The sequence below is a fragment of the Phaethon lepturus genome, unplaced genomic scaffold (assembly GCF_000687285.1).
Source record: "Phaethon lepturus isolate BGI_N335 unplaced genomic scaffold, ASM68728v1 scaffold21677, whole genome shotgun sequence".
NCBI lineage: Eukaryota > Metazoa > Chordata > Aves > Phaethontiformes > Phaethontidae > Phaethon > Phaethon lepturus.
In genome coordinates, this window is record NW_010554308.1 from 6,522 (window position 1) to 30,377 (window position 23,856).

A 23,856-nucleotide genomic window follows, 5' to 3' on the forward strand; every position below is an offset into this window, starting at 1 on the left:
CCCCCCCCCCCCCCCCCCCATGTTAAATCACTTTTTAATTCACTTAATTTTATTTTTAACCAGTTTTGGGGATTTTTGTATGTTTGAAGTTTTGATCAATGCGAAAGAGTGAGATAGATCCCAGTTTTCTTGTTTCCAATATCACAGTGTTGTCTCTTACTTCCTCTGGTAGGTTGATTGTTACTGAACAAGGGGCATTTCACCTGTTGAGTTTCCCAGGGGTATGTGAACTAGTAGCAAGTTGCCTGTTACTGCTTCACAGTGGCGAGAATTATCAGAAGCAAAACAAAAAAATCAAACCTAACCCAACCAGAAAACCCTTGAAATTTATCTCGAGTACTTTAAAAAGGTCATCATAAACACAGATGTATATCAAAAATTAAATGCTTATATAAAGTCATTGGTTGTTTTATCCTAAAAAGTTGTCTTACAGTTTCAATTTATGGGCAGAACATCTTTGCAAATTATACTATGTTAGGCTTTCTTCCCTTTTTGTGAGCTGTGGTTTCATTTGAAGGTATTGCTAGAAGCTGATTTCCAACAACCATCTCCATCTTACATTAAGGGCAAACAAAATGTAACTTCTGAGTAGGTCGAGATTATTTTGTAGTATCACTTTATTATTGTGACAAAGACCTTCCTTATTCTGTAAGTGTTTATTTGGGTTCTTTTTGTTTGTTTTTTGGGGGGGGGGGATGTGTGTTTTTGTTGGTTTGTTCTTTTTTGTGTGTTTTTTTAAAACTGTAGGATGATCTGACACTAGATTTATCTTGTGACTGAACTAATCTTGGTTTTGTGCTGTTCTAAAGTAGACTGTTGGCAAGGAAAAGCTTTGTCATAAAGCAAATGCAAATGCATCTTTTCCTTGTGTAGGGAGAGGGTGAAGAGGATATAGTTAAGGCTTAAGGCAGTAGTGGCGCATTGGCTAAAAATGCCTCACTCCACAGCTGAAGATCCTGCTTCTTCACAACGCATCTTGAACTAGAGAACTTCCTTGAATCCTTGGGCTACATAGTGGCCTACATCACTCAGGCAGTGAACTGAAGTGTTCTTAATGGCCTGAGGCCAATGGGTTTGGCAGTTGTCCATACCACTAAGTGCTTTTGCTCCTTATAGAGTAGCTACAATCCAGTTTGCATATTTAATGTAGTTTGACCTGTGCTGCCTCATGAACCAGTGTCTAGTTGGTCTGGGCCAAAACGAAGCAATGCAAGAGATTCGTAGCTGTTCCACAGTTGATGCTAGAGTGTGAATGTGATTCAGTGCGCAGAACTGGTCCAGCTCAGTTCACTAGTACGGACATAGCCTTGGTCACATATAAAGAATGGCTAACCAGAGTAGTAATGAAAGTATCAGCTACCTCTCTTGTCACTGACAGATCTTGTTTTTCATGTGTGTGTAGTGCTGTGGACGCTGTTGGGCATTTAGGTTTTAATTCTCGCGTATTAAGAAGCTGGAGATCTGAATATCACAATTCTGCCTTACCACAATTCCTGTGGAATATAAAACGTATCACCATTGCCATTCTTGGGTCTAATGATGATATGGGGAGCTGTTTGACTAATGTCTATGTATCCATGCATATAAGCATTATACTCTGTTGCTTTATCATTGCATGAGTAGCAGTTTAAAATTAATAACACTGAGCTTTATGTTTTTTTTTAATGAAGTTCTTGATGGAAGATTTCCATTTTGTTACAGTAGATTCCTAAAAACTTTTTAGCTTTTAAACTTTGAAAAAAATCCCCAATTCTTTGAACAAGGTTCTGTTAATCAAAATAAGAATTTTCTGTAAGGTTTTGGGAAATTCATATGTAAATTTTTCTGTGGTGTTTTTTCATTTGTTTAGCTGTAGTGGGTAGCAATGGTTTTTTTTTTTTTAATTAATTATCTTGCAAGTGGTGGATAAATGCTTGATTGTGTAGACCTCAAAAAACAGGTTGCCTTGGAAAAGATTTGAATGTTTGCAGATCTTCAGTTACTAGCTATGTGGAAGAAATTTGAGATAGTTTACTCCTCCATGGAAGCTGCCTCAGTCCTTCTGAATTTCTCACACTACCTAGAAAGTGAGCAGCATACATTTAGGCACTTTTTGACAGTTGCGTTGCATCTTTATGCTCTTCCTTGCAGTTTGTTACCTTTTTGCACATCTGTATCGTAGGCTACTTTTGTATGTATTTTTCCCTAACTAGGGCAAAATGAGTGAATTACTGTAGTAAACTGTTCATATGGCAGGTGGTTCAGTGTTGAAATAAACTTTCTGTCCTGGAACCCAGGATGAACCTGGCTTTATGAACCCAATATAAACATTGTCTCTTCTTTCCTTCTTTCTTTCTTTCTTTCTCCATTTGGTAGTCCTTACCCTGTTTTCAAGAAAACTAAATGGAAAATACAGACTTGAACGCCTTGTTCCAACTGCAGTCTATCAACATATGAAGATGCACAAACGAATTTTAGGACACTTATCTTCTGTATACTGTGTAACTTTCGATCGGACTGGCAGGCGAATATTTACTGTAAGTGCCACACCTTTATTTTTGTAAAAATTTTTTTTTAAAATACAGGTAGAATGTCACCTAATTGTTTACAAAACCTGAATGTACTGATGTTGTGTATCAAGAGCAGATAAATGTTTTACAACTGTTACTGTCATAATACGCTTCTTAATAACTATGCTGGTTTGCATGTTAAAATAGTTTTGGCATACATGTTTTAAGGCTAGTTGTGATGGTGATTGCTGATCTGTGTAGTTCAGTCAGAAAACTTGGGTTATTTTCAGTGGAAAGGAATTAGCCTATGTAGATTCTTTTCTCTGGACTTGTTTTCTCTAGCAAAAACATAAGCAAAAGAATGGACCGCCACCATTAGGAAGTCAGAGAGGACAATCAATATGAAATTAAAATTATTTTGATCCCTTTCTTAACTTTTGTTAAATTTAAAGCATGACTATTAAGTTCTTAGATTTGGTAAAGCATATTGAAGGAAACTAGAGTGCTGAAAATTCACATGGTGTGTTGTAACAAATGTTGGTTCACGAGGAACTGTCGTTAAGAAATCCCAGGAACTTTTTGTACCAGTGTTCTTAATATTTTTTAGCTATTTGCTGTTTTGATGATGTTGTTAAAATAAATATTGGATGGATGTCTGAAATCAGTACTGAAATGGCAAGTTTCCCAAGGAATAAGAATTATAAAAGCAGATAAGTGTCAGCGTAATTTTGATTTCTTGGTAAGTAGTCAGTTTTAGTGGAGCCAAAGATCTCATAAATACATACCTTGTTCCAGTCTGGGACGCTGTGGCTGCATTTATTACCTTGCCACAAACGCTGGATGTAATTGATACCATTGTGGATCCAGAAGCTTCATTATGTGCTTTCTAACCTCATGGCATATAGCTCGAACAATGCAGGTGGAAGTACAGTTCAGTTCTACTTTAGGACTGCAATACATAACTCCTCAAATTCTTCCGAGGCAGTTGTAAATATAATTTACCCTTTTGCCCACATACATTTTGCTTTGTTGTGTGGAGGGATGTTTGGTTGCAGGGATGGGACACTTTCACTGTTTTGAACAAACCTGTTTATTTGTTCACTTATTGCTTCAGGCATAGCAAAGACTTTTTTTCATATCCCCGTAGCTTTCATCAGCAAATTAAGTCCCTCAAGGGTCATAGGTATTAAATTCTTCTGTTGTTTGTGTGATTAACCTATTGGGAAAAGGGTGATCTATTGTGGATTTATTTTATATGTGACATGGCAGAACGTATTAGAGATTTTATGTGTACCGAGTATAAAAATTGCCTATGCTCACCCTGTTCACCTCTAAATAAAAACTTTTGTTTGTGCTTCCTAGATGAATTGCCTGAAACTCCTTGTTAAAGTCTTCTGATTCTTCATTTTTCCTAAAACTTTCCCGTGTTCCTAAAATCTTTCCTCTTCCAGGGATAAACTAAACTTCTTCTTGGGTGCATCTGCAATGATCATTCCTTTGTTGCACATTCCCTTGCTTTTTGCAATCTGATTTAAAAGTGATTAAAGAGAGGGAATTCTCTTGACTCTAACAGCAGGTTTTTTCCAGAAGAAAAGTAGAAGAACCTGAAATAAAATGGGGGGAGCAATATTGCTTTTGCAACCCCAGAGCTTTGCTGGCAGTCCTTTGCCGACACTGGTGTCATGGTATCCTTGCTTGAAAAACATTCCAGTTTAGATCATGATTACTCCAGTCTAGTGTTAATAAAGTGTCCATAGAAATTAATTGTGGCTGGTGAATTTTCCTTTTGGAGGGCCTGGGGCAGAGCTTCTTACCTCTGCATTCTCAGATAAATCCAGTGTGGTTTTGTGTAGCTGTTTTAAGTAGTTGTTGGCAAATGGGAAACCAACGGGTTGTATTCCAGGTCCCAGTAAAATCCAAGTTGCTGTAACTGGTATGATGTAGTCAGTAGATAAACAGTCAGGAATTGTCTTGTTATAATTGCGTCTGCGTAATGAAATGGTGCCAGTTCTTTTCAATCTAGACCACTGAAATTTCTAAAGTCTCTCATGTAGTAAGTAGAAATAGAAATTTATAATAAAAAGTAAGCCAAACTTCATTCCAGACACATCTGTTGCCAGCATGTCAAATTGCATGCATCAGTAGGGAATCCTTGTTGCTCTACGTTTTTATTTTACAACCTCTAGCAATCAGTGTGACATTAGCTAGATAAGAAGTTGTTCTAGGTTTATAATTGGTTCTAGAAGATGCATTGTAACTGTTTAGTTTTCCTCCTGACCTCCGAAGGATTGAAAGCCTCTAAATTCAAGTTCTGTTTATATTCTCCTTCAAATTAAAAGGAAAGTGATTTCAGCACATTTTTTGAGTCGTACTCTTCTGGGATATGTTATCTTTCCTAGGAAGAAGATGCTTTTAGTTTGCCTAGAGGCAGTGAAAACAGGACATTATGCAGTTTTCCTACTAGCTAGTAGGTCATGCAATGACTGTTTCTATTTATATGCTTTTACAGATTTCATAAAGATTTCTGAAGATCAACCTCTTACCTGCTTTTTTTCCAAATCTGCAAAAATATTCTTAATATACAAACTGTGTCATGGTATTTAGTTGTGTTTTTTTTAATTAACTACAATTAAGGCATCGTTACTTGCAAAGACACAGCTAAAAGACCTGTCAGCCATCAGTGAAGAAAACCTAATTATTTCTGAGACTGTATTCTGGGTCTCTTGAAAAGCGTGACTTGCAAAACCCACACAGGGTAATAGAAACAAGCACTGTTTTCTCTGGTTCCTGCATTACTTAACTTTCTGACTGCAGAGAATGATGGCCATCTTCTTTTCCCCCACCTTTATCTTCTAGTCTCCTCTGAGGTTACTCTTTCTAGGGAATAATAAACAGCATTGTGTAATAGTCTGTGTAAGATTTCCAACCCAAGATTAATTTGTACGTTTCTTGGCAGTTCCACTTCAACCCACAAGTCTGTGTAATGGTAGGAAAGTGAACCAATCTTACTCCATACCTTGGCAATGCTGTCATCAGTTCTCTCTTGCTGTTGAACTCGTTCAAGGATTCACTTTTGACAAATGCTTTTTAATAGGCACATAATTCGTAGCAGTTGCAGACATAACCTTGGAAACTGGAGCTGTGGTGTAAGCCAATGCCCTTGCTAGTAGAACTGCAGCAGTATTTTAGGAGCTGTGAATTGTCCCATTCAGTTCAGATAGGATCTCATGAATTTATTTGAACTCTAATATTGTTATCTTGCCAAGATGCTACAGAATTTACAATTTTACCTTGGTCTTTTTTTTTCTTTTTTTCTCCCTTTTTTTTTTTCCCTTCTTGAGACTTGCTAACAGTCATTTAATTTTTCTCTGCAATGGAGGTGTACAACACATGCCTCTAGAGCTATTTTATAGGTGGTAGGGAGCAGGCTGGTTTTATGCTGATCTGCTTTCATTGGTTTGGTGATACTAAATAGACCCCTAAGGAACTTCTGGGTGGCATTAGGTCCCAGAGCTAGCTTTTCTTTTTTTGCTGACCATTTTACATGTTTAAGTTGTCTATGTGCAGGTTGCTGTCCATCAGTTAAATTCTTCAAACAGCATTTTTAGGGATCTCATAAAACAGGGTTTGATTCCTGTTTGATTCCTGTTTGAATCCTGTGTTCAGTTTTGGGCCCCTCACTACAAGAAGGATGTTGAGGTGCTGGAGCGTGTCCAGAGAAGGGCAACGAAGCTGGTGAGGGGTCTGGAGCACAAGTCTTATGAGGAGCGGCTGAGGGAACTGGCGTTGTTTAGTCTGGAGAAGAGGAGGCTGAGAGGAGACCTTATCGCTCTCTACAACTACCTGAAAGGGGGTTGTGGTGACGAGGGTGTTGGCCTCTTCTCCCAAGTAACTAGCGATAGGACAAGAGGAAATGGCTTCAAGTTGCGCCAGGGGAGGTTTAGATTGGATATTAGGAAAAATTTCTTCACTGAGAGGGTGGTCAGGCATTGGAACAGGCTGCCCAGGGAGGTGGTGGAGTCGCCATCTCTGGAAGTGTTCAAGAAACGTGTGGATGTGGCGCTTCAGGACATGGTCTAGGGGACATGGTGGCGCTGGACTAATGGTTGGACTTGATGATCTTGAAGGTCCTTTCCAACCTAGTGTTTCTGTGATTCTGTGTGATTCTGTGATTTACTGGTTGAATTTTTTTCTTTTTCTACCCCCCCACGGCCTGTGCTTTGGGGGATGGAACACCTCTCCATGTGGACAGGCTGAGAGAGTTGGGGTTGTTCAGCGTGGAGAAGGCTCTGGGGAGACCTTATTTCAGCCTTCCAGTACTTCAAGGGGGCTTCTAAGAAAGATGGGGACAGGCTTTTTAGCAGGGCCTGTTGCTATAGGACAAGGGATAATGGTTTTCAGCTAAAGAGGGTAGATTCAGACTAGATCAAAGGAAGCAATTTTTCACAGTGAGGGTGGTGAAACCCTGGCACAGGTTGCCCAGAGAGGTGGTAGATGCCCCATCCCTGGAAACATCCCAGGTCAGGTTGGATGGGGCTCTGAGCAACCTGATCTAGTTGAAGGTGTCCCTTGCTTATTGCAGGGGGGCTGGACTAGATGGCTTTTAAAGGTGCCTTGCAACCCAAACCATTCTGTGAATCTGTGGTCCAGTGAAATGATTGCAGGCTTTAAAGTCAGTAGCTTATTCATAATATTTATCTGTACAATGTGAAAATTGCAGAAGCATGTTTTATGTATAGTTCAGTAGACAGAGGGTTTTTTGGTTTTATGTGTAATTTGTGCAGCCCCAAGAAAAACGGGACCAGTGATTTGAGATTTCTAGACTATGATATAATTAATATTAATGGCTTGATTCTGTTTTCATGCATGTGCTGCTTGTGAAATGATTTCTACCCCCTGTAGTGTTTTAGAAGTTTTGGGTTCCCTATTCCCTTCCTCTACTTTCAGGTCTCTCTCTTGAGCAGTGAGGCTATTACTTCTTAGCATCAGTTTTACACACACACGCACACACCCCCTTTTTTCTCTCCTGTAACTAACAAAGACTGCGCAAGGGAGCAGTCCTTGGTTGAGTGTTGAGGTTAAATGCTCAGAGTGGAGCTCTTCTGTAATGCTGATCGCCCAGCTTCAGTGTCCTCGGAGGACCAAAGAGAACTCTGAAATCTCAAATCAGACTTTTCTGTTTGAGGGAAGAGGGACCTTCTCTTAATAGAAGTACTTATTTAAAATGAGTATGCAGTGACACAGAATTTGTTTGACAGCCTTTATTGGAGGCTCAGAAGTTTATGCCAAAAATGAGTAGGGCAGAGGTATGGGAGAAGTTGTCTTGCTCAGATCTCTGCATTCATGGGTGCACCCGTTGAAGACTTGGGAAGAAAGAAAAGTAATGCCCTTAAAGCCATGCCCACCTGAGGAAAAGTAGAAGCATGGCATCTGGTAAATCCAAATTACCTACCAAGGCACTCCAGAAATCAAATACACAGTAAAGTTTTAAATTCTCTTGATTATGCAGGTCTGGAGTCCCCCCTGCAAAACATTCTGCTGGGTTAAAATGTCACTAATGCTCCAAAGTAGCCATTTGCGTATGCTGGAGATAAAGACCTTCTGTAGAGCAGCAACCTGTATTTGTGATCTGTAGAAAAATGTGCTCTCAAAGTATCTAAATATAATCAGCTTTCTTTTTACTGTTTCAAAAACTGGAGCTATAGTTGTATCTTGTGCTAAGAGTTGTATGTCTTGTCCGAACTGATACATGTAATACAGGAAGAGAGAAGCTGCTGTGGATAACTGCCTGTGAGCCAGCAACAACTTCTTGTTCACTAAACAAAAAGTAAGCCTGGTGAAGTTGCCTGGTTTGCAGGGTATTGCTACAGATGAGAATGGGCGTATAATTGTTAGGTAACTGCAGGTATGCTGTTCCCTTCCTTCTCCCGGATACTTGTTTTGAATCTGAACTATTGTAATGAGTAAAATTTAGCTACCTTTTCAAGTAGAGAACTGAATTATCTTTTTTTTATAGTAACAACATTTAAAAAATTGAGGAAATTAAGGTAAATAAATTGTTCATCAGGATTAACTTAATGTAAAGAGGCTAGTCATTATTTACCAAAAAAAAAAAAAAAAAAAAAAGCTTTCCAGATCCTTTTATGCATTCCAATAACTGCAGGATGTATTTGGGTTCCTTCTGAAAGTGTTTCTTGGGGTGTTTGCCTGGCTCTCTGGCAGGACAGCTCTACTTCACACGTGGTGGCTACGTCGATGAGAACGTCCCAGGCTGGATCTTGGTGTCCTGGGATTTGGCTGCCCAGAACAGTAGCTAAATGGAGCCGTGGCGGTGTGGGATTTCTATAGTTATGTGAATATAGACTAAAGAGTGTACTAAATAGAATCATAGAATTATTAAGGTTGGAAAGGACCTCTAAAATCATCAAGTCCTGTTTACAAAAGCTGTTGTGTTGAAATTGTATCAGTAGCCTCTAAATATTTTTTTGAGACTTTTGGTCATTAGACGTTTACGTTCACTTAATGCTTACCAGTCTTAAAAATCTGGCTGTTGGTCCCTGTACTTTGGATACCTTTCTTTATAAAAGGTAGTCAATAGTATTGCCCTGCCTTCTGACTTCTCTAAAGCATAAATACTAGATAAACATGCAGAGACACTGTAAGTCTATGAAAGAGGAAAAACCCAGGTGAAATTTTTTAATGATGGTGCCCACTGTAACTTGCTACGGCACCTGTGTGTCCAGTAGCAGATGAGTGCTCCAGATGCTAAAACCCAGCACCCAGCTTTGTATTGCTTCTGAACCTAAGCAAATCAATGAAATGTTTACAGGAAATCTGTCGGTGTCTCCATGCAGTGTTCAAATATCATTGTGTTCAGTGAGGTGCAAAGGTATTCAGGCTTTCTGGGAGGTGCAGTAATGCAATGAAAAACGAAGGCCTTAGTTCTGAAATTTTTGCAAGGGCTGTGAATTTGTTGCATACAAGCAAGCAGCTTTTACAGTGTTGTGGGAAGACCAGCCAAATGCGAGTTAAGTATGAATAGGTAGATGAAGCCTCTGAAGTTTGATGAGGAGTGGTCATTTCTGTGTTTGGTAATGTGAATATCAAAGCAGATTTATAGTACTTTGACTTAATAATGGAATAGCTGTTCATACAGGCTCTTTACCTCACTGTTACTGTGGTAAGTATACTACTAACGCTGGTAGGGCATGAAGATCAAACTAGGAAGGTACGGAACATAAGTGATTATAATGCTAAATGACAAGCATGGTACCAATTCATAATTCATTTTCACTTTTAATGTAAATTTTAGTTTTAATGTATTGCAACAGCTTCTTCAGTTTGTGTTGAAGTTTTGGAAAAAGTGACTTGAGTATACATCCAACTTGCTGTAGGATTTGTGATCTGTATTATAAATGCCTCGTGCTTTGTATATACTGTTGGGAATTAGTGTGATCTTATGTTGTGTTTTGAATGCAGTGTGGAAAACTGTTAAAAGCATGGGGAGGGAATATTTATCTATGTATGCCACTAGTTCTGTTTTTCAGTTGATTGTGTTAGCTGTAACATCAAAACAGCTAATGATATGGTTGAAATGTTTTCTACCTTACTTCTAGGGATCAGATGATTGCCTTGTAAAAATCTGGGCAACAGATGATGGAAGGTTGTTGGCCACCCTGAGAGGGCATGCAGCTGAAATATCTGATATGGCAGTGAACTATGAAAACACCATGATAGCTGCTGGAAGCTGTGATAAAATGATCAGAGTTTGGTGCCTTCGAACTTGTGCACCCTTGGCAGTTCTGCAGGGCCACAGTGCATCTATTACATCATTGCAGGTAGGTTTTTGCTTTGTGAACTCACCTGAACAATAAAATGCATCATTTGACTGAAAAAGGAACCACCCGAGAATGTTCTCTGTAGTAAAAATGCATGCCTAGCAACTAAGCCGTGAAGTGGGAAGGAATTTTCATGGTACATGTTGTGAAATAACATGTTTATTGTCAAAATGCCCGACCCTTGAAAAATACCAGGCACAATCCTTGTTCAAAAAAATTGCATAACACATGTGGGCAGTTCTGTGTTGAAGTATCATTCCTTTGCAGGCTGTGATTCTGAGTGTAGGTACATTCAGTAAGGACTGCCAGTCACTGCTGAATGCTTTCGTTTGTTTCTGTCTAGAGTTGCATGCTGTTGCACAACTTGGGTTGTGGGGAGGGAGAGCCCAGAGTGCTTTGGCAAGTAACCCAGCAGGGTTGTTCTGAAGGGCAAGACTGATTCTGAGCAGCATTGTGTTATTTTGGTGTTCATTGCAATTTATTTTCCTTAGGCATGGTTTAATATTTGTTTATTTATTTGGTGAGGAGTCAGTGACTTGAGGAACAACTTGGCACATCTGGAACAGATTAACAGGACACCTTTTCTTTTTCTCTTCCCCTCCTTTCCCCCTCCCCCTCCCCCCCCAGTTCTCTCCACTGTGCAGTGGCTCAAAGAGATACTTATCTTCAACCGGGGCAGATGGAACAATATGCTTTTGGCTGTGGGATGCTGGCACCCTTAAAATAAAGTTAGTTGCTATTTTATTTGTTGCCTTTTTTTTTTTAATTTAAGAATGATGTACAAATGTTGGAGAAAAATTGACTAGGATAAAACTTGTCACTGGCTGGTTCACTGTGTGATTGTTGAGTATGATCAATTTCTGATATAGCTATACCTTGCTTGCTTGTCTTTTAAGGACTAAATTGATATTACAACATTTTGTGGAGTGAAGCAAGTAACCATATACCCAGTTTTGCTTATCTGTTAATTTGGTAAAAAGTTCTTAACTTTTTTTTTCTAATATGATGTCAAATTTGGTGCTTTTTGGTTGTGTTCTAGTCTCTTAATCCCAAATGAAATGGAAATTATGTTGATAAAATGATTGCAATTTAGACTTGAAGATGCAGGGGTTTTTAGGAGATGGTAATGTCCTAGTATAAGTTAGGATGGGGTATTTTTGATGTTTGTTCTTTCCTGAATTGTATTACCTTTTCATAGTTGCTCTTTACCGTAGCATGGCAGGAGGCAGAATTCTTGGGCAGCTGTGTATTGGTGGCTGAAGTTGAGCCTGAATTTTCTGCCTTCAAAGTATAAGGTATTAAAAATGTTGTCAGGACACTCAAATAGAGATAGCTTTTTAAAATTGTTCAATGGCTTTCAAATGATTTTGCTCCTTCTTTTCCTTTATCACAAAACACCTGTAGCTTAAAATTGGAAATAGTTGTTTTAGTAACTGTTAGTAATTTAGGTTTGGGGATGGGATGTATTCTTAAGGACATATTCTCCTGGCAGGTAGGTTGCATTTTAGTTTTGGTAATTGCTGTTAGAATCTCTTTCTTGCAGTGTGCCAGAGTTATGCAGGGCTTGTAGATACGTTTGCCTAGGTACTTCTCTAGTTGTTTGGACCTTAACTATTTTGATGTTGTCTGGGCGTTTTGGCTCTTTTTGATAATGTAGATGAAGCTGCTTCTCAGGCTGTTAATCCTCTGCTGCTTAGTGCATGCTGTAATCAACGTAAGACACTCCTTCTTACTGAGGAGAGGAGGAGACGGCTTACATGCTTATTTTTAATGTGTGAAGAAGAGGAGTTGCCACCACGTTATTTTTCTTAAGGTGTTTTAAGTCTAAGCTCTTGTCAACAAGATGAAATCTTAATCTGCCTGATTTGTAAACTTTTTGAGCCCACACACTTCTCTCTCTCTTCTACTTTTTCCTGTCTTTCTTTTTTGTTCTTTTCTTAAGAAAGTTTGAGTCTATGGAATTGAATTTTGAAACAAATTCTGTCATTAGAGAATAGAGGAATCTGTGAGACTTAAGTGGGTTAAACTATATGAGTGGGGAGATGAATGTTTAGAAATCGTGAATGTTTGGATGAATCATGGAGTCGGATGGGATTTGTCTTCCATTTGTCTTAAAGTAAAACTTCGGGAGTGAGAACGCTGTCATTAGTTATGGTAGGGGATTCTTAACTAACTCCTTTCCATGGTGGTACCTAAATGTAGAATAAAAATTTTCAGTGAGATGCACTCAGCAAATATTAAAGGAGTAAAAGATTTTTGAGTAGCACTTTCATATATAATTCGTTGCAGCAGATATGATCAGACAGCAGCATAGAGGAGACAGATTAGTTCATCTGTCTTGTGCAGCACAGAAAGGAAGTGGTCGGGTAACCCAAGTCATGCTAGTGATTCATGTTGCTTAATGACACAGTGCAGAGTACATTTTGAGACTGGAATTTGTACCATCCTTACCTTCTGTTCTGGAAGTATTTTATATGCTGTGTTTGAGAAGACAGAGGAACCTTTTAAGTTGTGTTTCTGCAGTCTGGAAAAAGATGAATGTATGAAGATGAGACATGTAGAGTCATGAGTGTCTTGAGTGTTTGTAATGAGTAATTGCTTGTTGGCCCTTATCATACTAGAGGGTATCACATGAGGGTAGCCAATTCCAAATTGGAAGGAGATGGTTCCTTGCAAAAACATGCAGTTAAGTTATGAAACGCCTTGCCACAGGGTATTATGCATTATATGAAGACAGTAAAAAGCAACACTGTGTGCTTTTTGTGCTCTTACACATCCAGTTTTGTCTACTTTGGAGGCAGGATCCTGGTCGTAGATCTTTCTTTGAACTTGGTAGAGCTGTTAAGTATTTAAAGTAATTGATGCTTTTTGATCCAAGGTAAAACTTGATATAAAAATATGGTAAAGTCTAAATAAGAAACAAATATATCAGTCTTTTGGGACTGGAATATGTCACTTACAATATTGAAATAGTTGGATACCCAGAAAAGTCTTAATGTAGCTCTTCCTGAATTGAACAGTATACTAGTTCAGGGGAATTTGTTAGTTATAGGAGGTTTTACTTAATGTGCTAAACTGTAAACTTTTCTAACCATGGTTGTCATACTTATTCCAGTAAATCAGAGTAAATGATATGGGGAAACTTAAGAGTCCTGTAATTTTCCTCAAGAAGGCTGCATTGTGTGGACAGTGTGTCTCAGTAGTGGGTGTGTGTTGTCATCCAGTTTTTGATGAGGTGATTGCACTTCTTTACTCCTCTAGATCTGGATCTGCTTCCAGAACTGCAAAAACATAGCAGGTTCCCTCCCCATCCATTCAGTAATGTGCTGGGGGAAAACGAGTGCCAGCAATATGAGAGCATCAAAGGAAAGAAAGATTCATGTTAATTTTTTTCAAAAAGCCTTTTGTGAGGTTATTTTTTTAAAACATGATGTTTAGGCCATTTGGAAGAGAGAAGAACTGGTGGGATAGGAAATGTGTCCTTCCTATCACTATAGTAAAGAACACAGGCTTGCTTCTGCTCACTATCTCTAAAAAGGAGGAAAGCTGGCAGAGAAAATAAGACCTCTTACTACAATTATTCAGGCTCTGAGCTTGCTGCCCTGTGTCTCTGTTCCAGTAGCACGCCCACTTGAGCTTTCAAGCAAGACAAAAGTATTTGAGTAGTACAGGTGAAGGGTGTTGTCACATGTCCAAACTTGATTTCATGTTCCTCCTGAGCTTGACTGCAGCCTGTCCTCCAAGAATACAATTGCTATCAGTGAGGAAACTGTAATATTAAATTGTCCAATACCTTAAATTGGGACTTGTGGTGAAGTCTTGGAATTTCATCTGCTTAAAAGGAAAAAAAAAAAAAAAGAAAAAAAAAAGAAGAAAAAATAAATATATGTTCACCCCTTGCTTTTTATACTCAGCGCTATTTGCATCATCTGGCAGTGAGTTAAGATTATGAGCTCTGGGGCTCATGTGGTTGGTTGTAGTTTCAAGATGGTTGGCAGTGCCAGCAATAATTTGCTGAACTTTTTAAAGAAATATGAGAAAGGCAGTGTTTGGATATGCTGCTGTGTTCAGTGTGGTCTCAAATTAAAAATAATCAGTTTTGTTCTTAACTAAGCTGAAAACGGTTTCAGTGGAACTCAGCTTGGATGGTTAAGTCTACTGGATTAATTCCCTGTCTTTAAAAATTGGACTTGTCCCTCCTGGGAAGAATTTCCCCTGAAGATAATCTTTTCCCTTTCAAGCTTCTTCAGGAGATGAGGAAACTCAAAATTGTTCTTTATTCCCTGCTTATAAAATAAGATCAAAATATTATGAAGCAATTGTTTATCTCAACAGATCATGAAAAATTGGGAAACTCACTACCTTGAAAACTGTAGTATTTGCTGTTAAAAGGGACTTTGATATTCTTTAAGCCTTCTAGTGTCTAGTGCCCTATACCAGTTATGTTTTCTGTGGTTTTTTTTTTTTATCTCTGCAAATACTTATTTGTTTTGTTCTCAGATCACAAAAATCCTTGTATTCAGCTTTGCTGGCAGCTCAGATGCAGTATTAGTAGTATCTCTGAAATCAGAGGCTTCCCATGTTGGTCTCCCATTTTTTTTTATAACCTCATTAATTGAGGCATCTTCAGTATCTAGGTCACACATATGGCCCAGACAGGAGATGCTTGGTGACAGAGCTCTGTTTTGATAAACTGCAAAATGACACATTACAGTAGATATGGTGCCCTAGGATGAAACACAGGCATTGGCATGGCTGACCACAAAACTATCATGTTCAAAGGAGAGTGATCAGCCTTGTTCATGTGCTTCTGTGACTAGTGTGGATGCATGTTTTTCAGTATTATAGAGCCTGCTGTGTGCTCCTCTGGTTTCAGTGATTTCTGACCAGGCAGTTACCATGTATGCCTAAAAGCAGTAACATTCCAGGTAGATTAATTTGGTTTCCAAATAGAGGAACGGTAAGGTTGGTGGTTGCTGCAGGTAAGGAAGTGAAGGAATGTGGCCCAGACAAGATGGGAGAACAGTTAAAAATGTAGGCAATTGAGACTTGCCCCATACTTAGTCTCCTGTTACTATTCTGGATGGTGATAGAAAATGTAAGAGTTGGGAGAAGACAGAAAATGAGCCTTGGGTGATCAGAAATTGAGGAGTAATCTGCCTCAAGTTTAAGGGAGAATTATGATAACTGGTCAGTTCATCAAAGTTAAATTAGTTGCTCTGCAAAATATTTGCATATGTATGTTCTCTGAGGAAGGTGCTGAGTTTTCTTGGTATTCTTGTGTCACCTGTTTAGATAACAAGTTTCCAGTGTTAGTCTGTTACTGGCAGACCATATGAACAAGGCAGCAGAACTGTCTCACAGATTTGGGTAGAGGAGCTTACTATGCTGTTTGCTTTCTTTTCTATTTTTTCCCCGTAATTTTTGAAAGAGGAAAAAAACTTAGGAAAAACACATGGTCGTGATTTTTATGTTCCTGTTTTGGACAAGATGTTGATTTCTCAATTGTCTTCAGTGTGGTGTGATACTTCCCATCTGCCTTCATAAGCAGAAGGCACTTGATGTTAAAGGGACTGGTCATATACCTCAGAATTCAGATATGCTGAACCTTGTTTATTAGCTTGTGAACAAAGACTTAATTTGGAGAGGTTGTATCACACGTGTTCCCTGGGAAGAAGTCTTTCTTGGGCCACTACATGTCCAGAGTGAGGTTAATGCAGGGCTTGGATTAGGTAACCATTCCTGCACTATTGCTACATTTTGAAGAATATGAACTTGTGAGGTATTTATATGAGTGAGTGTGTCCCTTAGTTAAGGCCCATAGACCAAATTCCTTCTTTGTCTGCTGCTTTGACTGCAGGTTATTTTTTGACTGCAGCCCCTCTCATTTCTGCATCTGTGCTGAACTTAATACAGGCCTCCTCCCATCAGTAAAATGGTTTACTAGGGCTTTTCTGGACCTCTCTATGAAATGTTTGTGAAGTAATTTATTGCCCTCCAGCCACTTAATAATGGGATTGAAAATGTTTGTAAAGTGAAACCATTACCTTGGTTTCTATATGTTGCAAGAAATTATGCTTTTGTCCCCTTTCCTTGCTTCACAAAATTACAGAATGCCCAGCTCATTTTTCAAAGACCACAGTCTGCTCTAATGTGAAAGAATGCCATAACCTTTTGTCTCCTAATGCCTAAAATAACAGACATTAGAGAGATGTAAGTTGGAGAGTTTAACTTGGTTATCCAAACTAGAACATAAGTGCATATACTTGCTCTGTTTTGCAGCTGTCCTAACTCCAAAGGCAGAGTTCACAAACCACAGTGGAAGAAAACAGCAGCCTATTTATCTATTTACACTTGCTCCAAATTATGTAAGCTGCATATTGAATCATCTGATAGTTCTTTTTATGTTAGTATCTCAGTTAAGAAAGGTTTCAGCTGTTTTGTAGAATGGATCTTGGTCTTTTTTAGTGTACCTTGTTGTGAAGTTTCCTTGTCACGAGTCTGCAGGGAGTTACCTTAAAATTCCTAGAGGAAGGCTCACAGAAACAGCCTATATTGAATGGACAATTTGGAGAAAGATTTCTTAACTGGTATTCCTGGTGTTTATTACTTTGTTTTATGCATAGGCACCCACTAAAGTTTAATGCTTATTACTTTCTTTGAGGTAGCAATAGCTGTTTAGTGGAGAAAGGTACTCTTATGCATCTGCTTTCATCTGAAATGAATTATATGGACCATTTTGCTTTTAAAAGAGAAAATTTTGGATAAGTTATGAATATGTGTTCTTTTATGTTAAGACAAATCTTTAGTGATGACACTTGTGGGTGTAATGCTGCTGTTCTCTAGTAAGTTTATTCTTTTGAGTGAAGATTGCAGATGGCATACTGTGCAAGACCACCTACTGATCTGAGATTGCTGCAGTGCGTGAGCAGAATTGAAGTAATAATTGAAGAACCAAATCTGATTTGTTTGTGTTTTATACACTCTTAAGGTGCCAAATCCATTAAAACTTTAGTTATGCTTGCACATCAGATTCTAATAATGCCTAAAAGGAGGCACAGGCCATAAAGTAAAATTCCTTACAAACTTCTAGCCATTGTCTTGTCATTCTTTGGGCACTATTCTAAACTAGCCCACAAAGAATATATGTCCTCTGAAGAAACTGGTGTATTACAATAGTGTGAAAAATTCAGAATTTATTTAAACATTTTTTTTTTATCCTTTTCTATAAAGAGCGCCAAGCTCTGTTTCTCTCTTGTAAAAGCAGCTGTGTGCTGCAGGAGAAAACCAGAGTTGCGGTACACCCAGTGGTTTAAAACCAAGTATCATGGGCAGCTGGCTCTAGTGTCTTCTGTTCTGCTTTGCTGGTGCCTTAAGGGAGAGTGCTTTGTAGAGCAGTATTAGAGGGGAGAGGGGAGCGGGATTTAAGTTGTGATACAGCTCTCCTTGATATGTGGATTACTTAATCCATCTGGATGTCTTAGTTTCCTAAAGATCAGATCATGAAGCATAGTCACATGAAATTGTTTATAGATGGCAGCCATCTGTTCCTTCATATTTAATTTTGTCCTTCTGTGCTTTATTTCTAAGATACTGACTTATTTTTGAAGCCTTATTAGGAAATTATTTAACTGTGTCTTTATTTGTAGTCCAAGGCCAACAAAGTTTACAGAACGCCCTCGGCCCGGAGTCCAAATGATCTGTTCTTCTTTTAGTGCTGGTAAAAGACCTTTTTTTTTTTTCTTTTTCTCTCTCTTATCAATATAAGAAGTCATTTGGAGAGTAAAATGAAGTATAATACTTCATTTACTTCAATAATATATGCTACGTTACTGTAGCATATTTCTTGTTAATAAGGTGGAATTGAACTAAATTAGCTCGATTCATGGAGGAGTAAAAACCGCAAATATTAGAAATTCAGAATCTACACATTAACTCTTGGTGATACAGAAATTCTTGAAAACACTTACATATAAAATGTTGAAAGAAAGTCTCTTGTGACTGCAAGTCTTTTAATTTAAAACGCAATGTATACCTTTTTCTCAGAGTCATTCTGTGAGTTGGCTTTATCTGAGATTGAATTTGTAAGGATTGGGATAAGATGTTGATTACCAGGTTCTCATGGTCTGTATGTCATTGACTCCAGAGTTGGCAATTGAAGAATGCAACATAAATAATTGGGTAAAATACAAAAATGACAGAAACTTATTTTCAGAAAATGTACTGGAGCTCTAGTTCCATTCAATTTTTGTTAAGACTGAGGCTTCTGACAGCTTAGTTGCATACAAATTATTGTAGTTAGCTAATCTTTTAGATCTGTATGTGGGTGCCTATTTCTCTGAGAGCAAATGTAAGGTAATTCAATTCCAGTTAAACTTCTGAACTTCTAAATCTTGTTTTTACTTAAAGGTCAGTTACAGGCATAGTTGAAATGAACTACAGCTATAAATTTAACGGAATAAATTTAAGTCTTTGATGTTACAGCCATTTGAAAAACTGTAATAATATTAGATTGCCCTCTTTTCTAAAGACTTCTCTGTTTGTTTTTCTCAGGTGGAATGTTTTTGGCCACTGGGAGTACAGATCACATCATTAGGGTTTATTTCTTTGGATCAGGTCAGCCAGAGAAGATATCAGAGTTGGAGTTTCATACTGTAAATACTTTTTAAAAATCACATACGTATTTGATTAAAAGAGTAATTTGGATTAATTTGGAATAATACTTCATATTTTCTTCTTTTTCTACTCCTTTTTTTCAATATAGGACAAAGTTGACAGCATTCAGTTTTCTAATAGTAGTAGCAGGTAAGCACGCTGTTTGTTCAGAGCTATTTTTTTGACCTTGTGGACATTTGTAAATATAAGTTTATGGAAGTAGCTATTAAAAAAAAAAAGCTTTCTGTTTTAAGGTTAATCCAGTTAAATCTTCTATAACTATTGGATTCTCGCTGTTTTGTTTTAATAATCCTCCTTCAGTTTTACAGTTGTTTTCATTGCAATGAATGTTTAAAGTATTTTGAATTTGCCAAAACACTTGAAATTTCTTCTTAAGAAATGTCTGTGTATATATATTCACATATAAAATACATGCATTTTTAGATACATTTAAATATTTAAACCTTTTTTCAATTAAGTGACTGCTGGATACAGGAGAACTATGAAACCAGATCTAACAATATCTTGTTTAGCTAGCCTAATGTTTTTTAATGTTTTATTTTAAGTTCTGGATGTCGTATGTGAAGGATGCTAAAGAAAATGGTTCAGCTGATTATGAAGTTTATGACACTTCATTTACTTGATGTTCTAATGTATACTTTTATTATGATACATATAGTTGTAAACCAAGTTTCATTGTGCTCCACCCACCTCTTTGTCCTCCTTCTAACCCTGAACCCTGGAAAGGGGGAGGAAAAAGGGCGAGGAGGGGAAGCACTTACTCAGCTAAATATCATAATACTTACTCAACATACAGTGATAGCTTATTTGGGGTAGGTTTTGTTTGTTTTGAATCATGTCTGTACTTCTGCTTGCAGGGCTCTCCTGGCTCTTCAGCTAACTTTTACCCCTTAAATTTCTTCCTTAGCTTTACTTGGTGTGATAGGGTTAGTTTCTTAGAATGCTCATTGGATATGGTATCCTTGCACCAGAGCAATGTCGTAACTCAGCAAGGTGCACCAAAGGTCAAAGTACAATTAGTTTGGAAGGGGCTCAGGATACAGAAGCAGGTTCTACTTTTTGCAGGCCTTCAATTTTTTTACTCGTACAGGAAGTGTTTTTCACCTCCAACCAGTTGTGCAGTGTTTTGACACTGGTATTGTTACTTAGAGCTTCCTTTTTTGAGTTCTCAGTTCTGGAACTTCAGTTTTCAAGTGTCTTTTCTGTACAGATCTGCCTTTGATCTCTGAGTAACTTTTTCCCCCCTTTTGTTAGATTTGTGAGCGGAAGTCGTGATGGAACAGCACGAATCTGGCAGTTTAAGCGAAGGGAATGGAAAAGCATTTTGTTAGATATGGCTACTCGCCCAGCAGGGTAAGTGGTGTAAAATGTTCTGCTATCAGATAGACACCCGATCATTTGCTGACTTACTTAAAAAGAAAGGAAAAAATGCGGGGTGGAAGGGGGAAGGCCCTCTTAAATTATTGCTTAAATGCACGATATGCTTGTCTAGCTCTTGAAGTCCAATTAAAACAAATAATTGCCTACTTACTCAGCGTGGAAACTAGCTTGTCCTGATAATTGCTCCACTAATATTTTGATTAGATTAAAAGAATAAAATATACTCAAAACCTATTATACGTCAAATTTATATGGCTTTTTACATAGGTATTTATTTCTGGAGCAAGAAAACCAGGTCAGATATGTTCTTGAGACTGCTTGCATTTTAGTAATACTTAAAGATATTGTGGAGTCTGCATGCCCAGAAAAGCAGTCTTGGGTTCTTTCGTACCACATGCCAGAGCAAATAAATCACTTGCTCTGTAGCAGGTTCTCATTTGTTAAAACCATCTGAGAATTTAGAAGGCTCTATAGGTATGGGAAACTGCTGTACACTAGAACAAGCAACAAAAGAGGCTTGAAGATGGAGAATGACTTAGCAGGAATTGTGGCTTGCACCTTTCTGTTTTGGCATGGAGGAGATGTTTTCCAACTGACATACATTAAAAAGATTTATAATGGGTTTAAGGGGTAAACATTTTTCCCCTTACTGATCATACTGAGTGGTTTGAAGGATGGCATTTAATAAAAAAAAATGGAAATGGTTTCAGGAGTAATCATGTGGAAAGATGTCTAAAAGACCCAAGAGAGAGATGGAAGAGAAGGCTAAATAAGCTATAATTTAGATAGATGTTTAGGTCAGAGAGTATCTTGTCAGTTATGAGCAGAGGCAACAAAGCATGCCTATAAAACTGCTGGACAAGACTGTATAAACACTGCCACTTTGAGAACAGACTGAATTACTGTCTCTTGAAAATGCAGCCTGTAAAAATCCTTAGTTTTAACTGATCCTGGGAAAAATACTGTGGTCACAAATACTCAACTTCTTTGAGACACTGAACTGCTCATTTCAGTAAAGCACCTTTATGCTGAATTCTGTTTTGCCCTTTTGACTAGAGGGATAAGGGCAGTTCCAGATCTGATCTTTTCTGCACAAGCACAATTTCATCAAAGAAAATGAAATTGCTGCACTGAAAGGAAAGAGTGAATTCAGTGCTTAAAGCCTCCTGGGTTCTGCATTGAATCTAGAAAGGAATCTGGCTATAACTACATTTTCTGTTATAGTTGTACAATAATGTGTAATGTACTGTAGTGCTTACTACGTGAAAGAGTCTATATTTTGTTTGCCTGCTTGGTGGTAACATGCTATTGTTGTGTTTGATGTTTTCCCAGAAATTAATGTGCTAGAGAATTCAGTGGTGATTCATCTCTAAAGCACATTGACAAAAATGTAGTTTTGGAGTGTTCTGATAGATTATGTTACAGAAGGCTAGTGTTTGGTTTTCATAGGGATAAAAACAAAGCACTATTATTACCGATAGTAAAGTGATGTAAGGGCGGTGGTATAGTATTAAATATAGCCTGAGAATTTAACTCATTTAAAGGTATCAGAATACTTCTCTCCATATTTATAATTACTTACTACGAATATTCTTCAGGACAAATTACTGTTCACTGATTGACAAGTTTTGATTTTTTGCTCTTCAAATGTCACAACAAATACTGTAGCTAACAAATTTAATTGGGTTAGGTGATGTATCAGAGGGCATTTTCTGGAAAAACAGATGAACATATTCTTTAAGATATTTAGAGGACCCTATAGTCATTGTTTAAGCATCTAAAATTCTTTTGTGGTTTTATGTGCTACATAATAGAAAACATCTTTCATTTCTCCAGTTTCTTTAAGAAGTAATGCTTTTGTTCTTAATAATAAAGCAAAATATGGAAGTATTTTCACTTGTTAGGGACATAAAAATGTTTTGGCAAACTAGGATTGCTTTGAAACTTTTTTCTCTTTTGTTTTAGACAAAGTTTACAAGGAGTCGAAGATAAAATCACAAAGCTGAAAGTGACCATGGTGGCATGGGACCGCCATGACAACTCTGTTATAACTGCAGTGAATAACATGACTCTGAAAGTTTGGAATTCTTTTACTGGCCAACTCATTCATATTCTCATGGTAAGGTGTTTCATCTTGATTTATTAATCTTGAATGCAGAATTTATGTATTATGTATAACAATGCTTTCTTATGCATTTTTTTTCTCTCTGAAAACTGCCTTAACAAATGATTCCAGATAATTAAAGCTTTTTTTTCCTAATAAGCAGCTGACAAACATCTCTATTACACTTTAAAGTCACAAATAACTGCTGCTGTTCAAAATGTCTGAAACAAATTTTGGACTTTCTTTTCCCTAAAGCACTATCTTGAAGGGGAGAAGGAAACGGTTGTTTCTTTTTACCTTTATTTCATGTGACAATTGTTTAGTAATACCATTAATGGATAAATTTTCCCTGTTTAAACAGAGACACTTCTGCAACCTAATCATTCCATGAGTACAAAAAAATAGTCTTCTAGCTAGAATAAATCAAACAATATTTTTTGTCTGATAAAAAAAAGTGATACTTTTTTTAACTGAGAAAGTAGGTAACTCTAGGTAACTAGATGCCTCGGTAGAGATCAAAATATTTCACTCAAAGCTTGAAAATTTATTATTAATTTTAGAGATGTTGTTCTCTAACTTTTAGTTACATACTTGATTCTTTTTGGGTCTAAATTAAATTTCTAACTGCTACTCTGCTTAAACAAATGTAAATCTGCAGAGCATTGAGACCAAAAAAAATAATGAATTTTGTGGACTCTAATCCACCATGGCAAAAGTATTGGGACATACTTCTTGTGAAGGTGACATACTTGACATACTTCTTAAGAAGATAAAATTGCAACTGAAAAGAGAAGAGTATTATACACTGTTAGAATAAAAGAAATGTGCGGTCCAAGTAGTTGTTCTTTGCTGTATGCTTTCATAGATTAATGTTGCAGTTGCTAGTGTTACCATATTGAATTCCTGGGTAAGTATTTGAGACAATCCTCATTCATCTTGCTATATCTGTAATTTCAGGGGCATGAAGATGAAGTGTTTGTACTTGAACCTCATCCATTTGATCCAAGAGTTCTCTTTTCTGCTGGACATGATGGAAATGTCATAGTTTGGGATTTGGCAAGAGGGGTCAAAATCCGGTCTTACTTCAACATGGTAATTATTGTGCTTTATGCAGATATGCCAATGCAACCTTTCTAAACTTTTTGCCTTTAGTACATTCTTGTGAAGGCCATCTTGAAGCATGCATTTGTGTATAGGGCAAGATCCTGCATCCAGTGAAGTCAAGAGAAATTCCTGTTCAGTTTAGTGGGGCAAAGATTAAATCTGTAAAATGTAAAAAGTTGTTTCTTTGGCTGTATTTCATAGTGTCATCTTTCTATATGCTTCATCCACATGAAATTGAATTGTTAGTTTACATTGTCAGAGATCA

General features: G+C 37.6%; 1 protein-coding gene across 1 annotated transcript in view; it reads left to right on the top strand.

Moving 5' to 3' along the window:
- Window positions 1-23,579, top strand: part of LOC104624451 (PH-interacting protein-like) — a gene marked incomplete at its 3' end in the record, with an annotated part of 25,867 nt that extends 2,288 nt beyond the window's left edge. Inside the window, exons 2-10 of the mRNA XM_010291819.1 lie at window positions 2,356-2,516; window positions 10,106-10,327; window positions 10,955-11,055; window positions 17,977-18,047; window positions 18,881-18,981; window positions 19,092-19,132; window positions 20,258-20,356; window positions 22,349-22,502; window positions 23,445-23,579. Coding sequence (XP_010290121.1) covers window positions 2,356-2,516; window positions 10,106-10,327; window positions 10,955-11,055; window positions 17,977-18,047; window positions 18,881-18,981; window positions 19,092-19,132; window positions 20,258-20,356; window positions 22,349-22,502; window positions 23,445-23,579 — 1,085 coding nt within the window. The remainder of the gene's footprint in view (window positions 1-2,355; window positions 2,517-10,105; window positions 10,328-10,954; window positions 11,056-17,976; window positions 18,048-18,880; window positions 18,982-19,091; window positions 19,133-20,257; window positions 20,357-22,348; window positions 22,503-23,444) is intronic.
- Window positions 23,580-23,856: the final 277 nt, after the last annotated feature.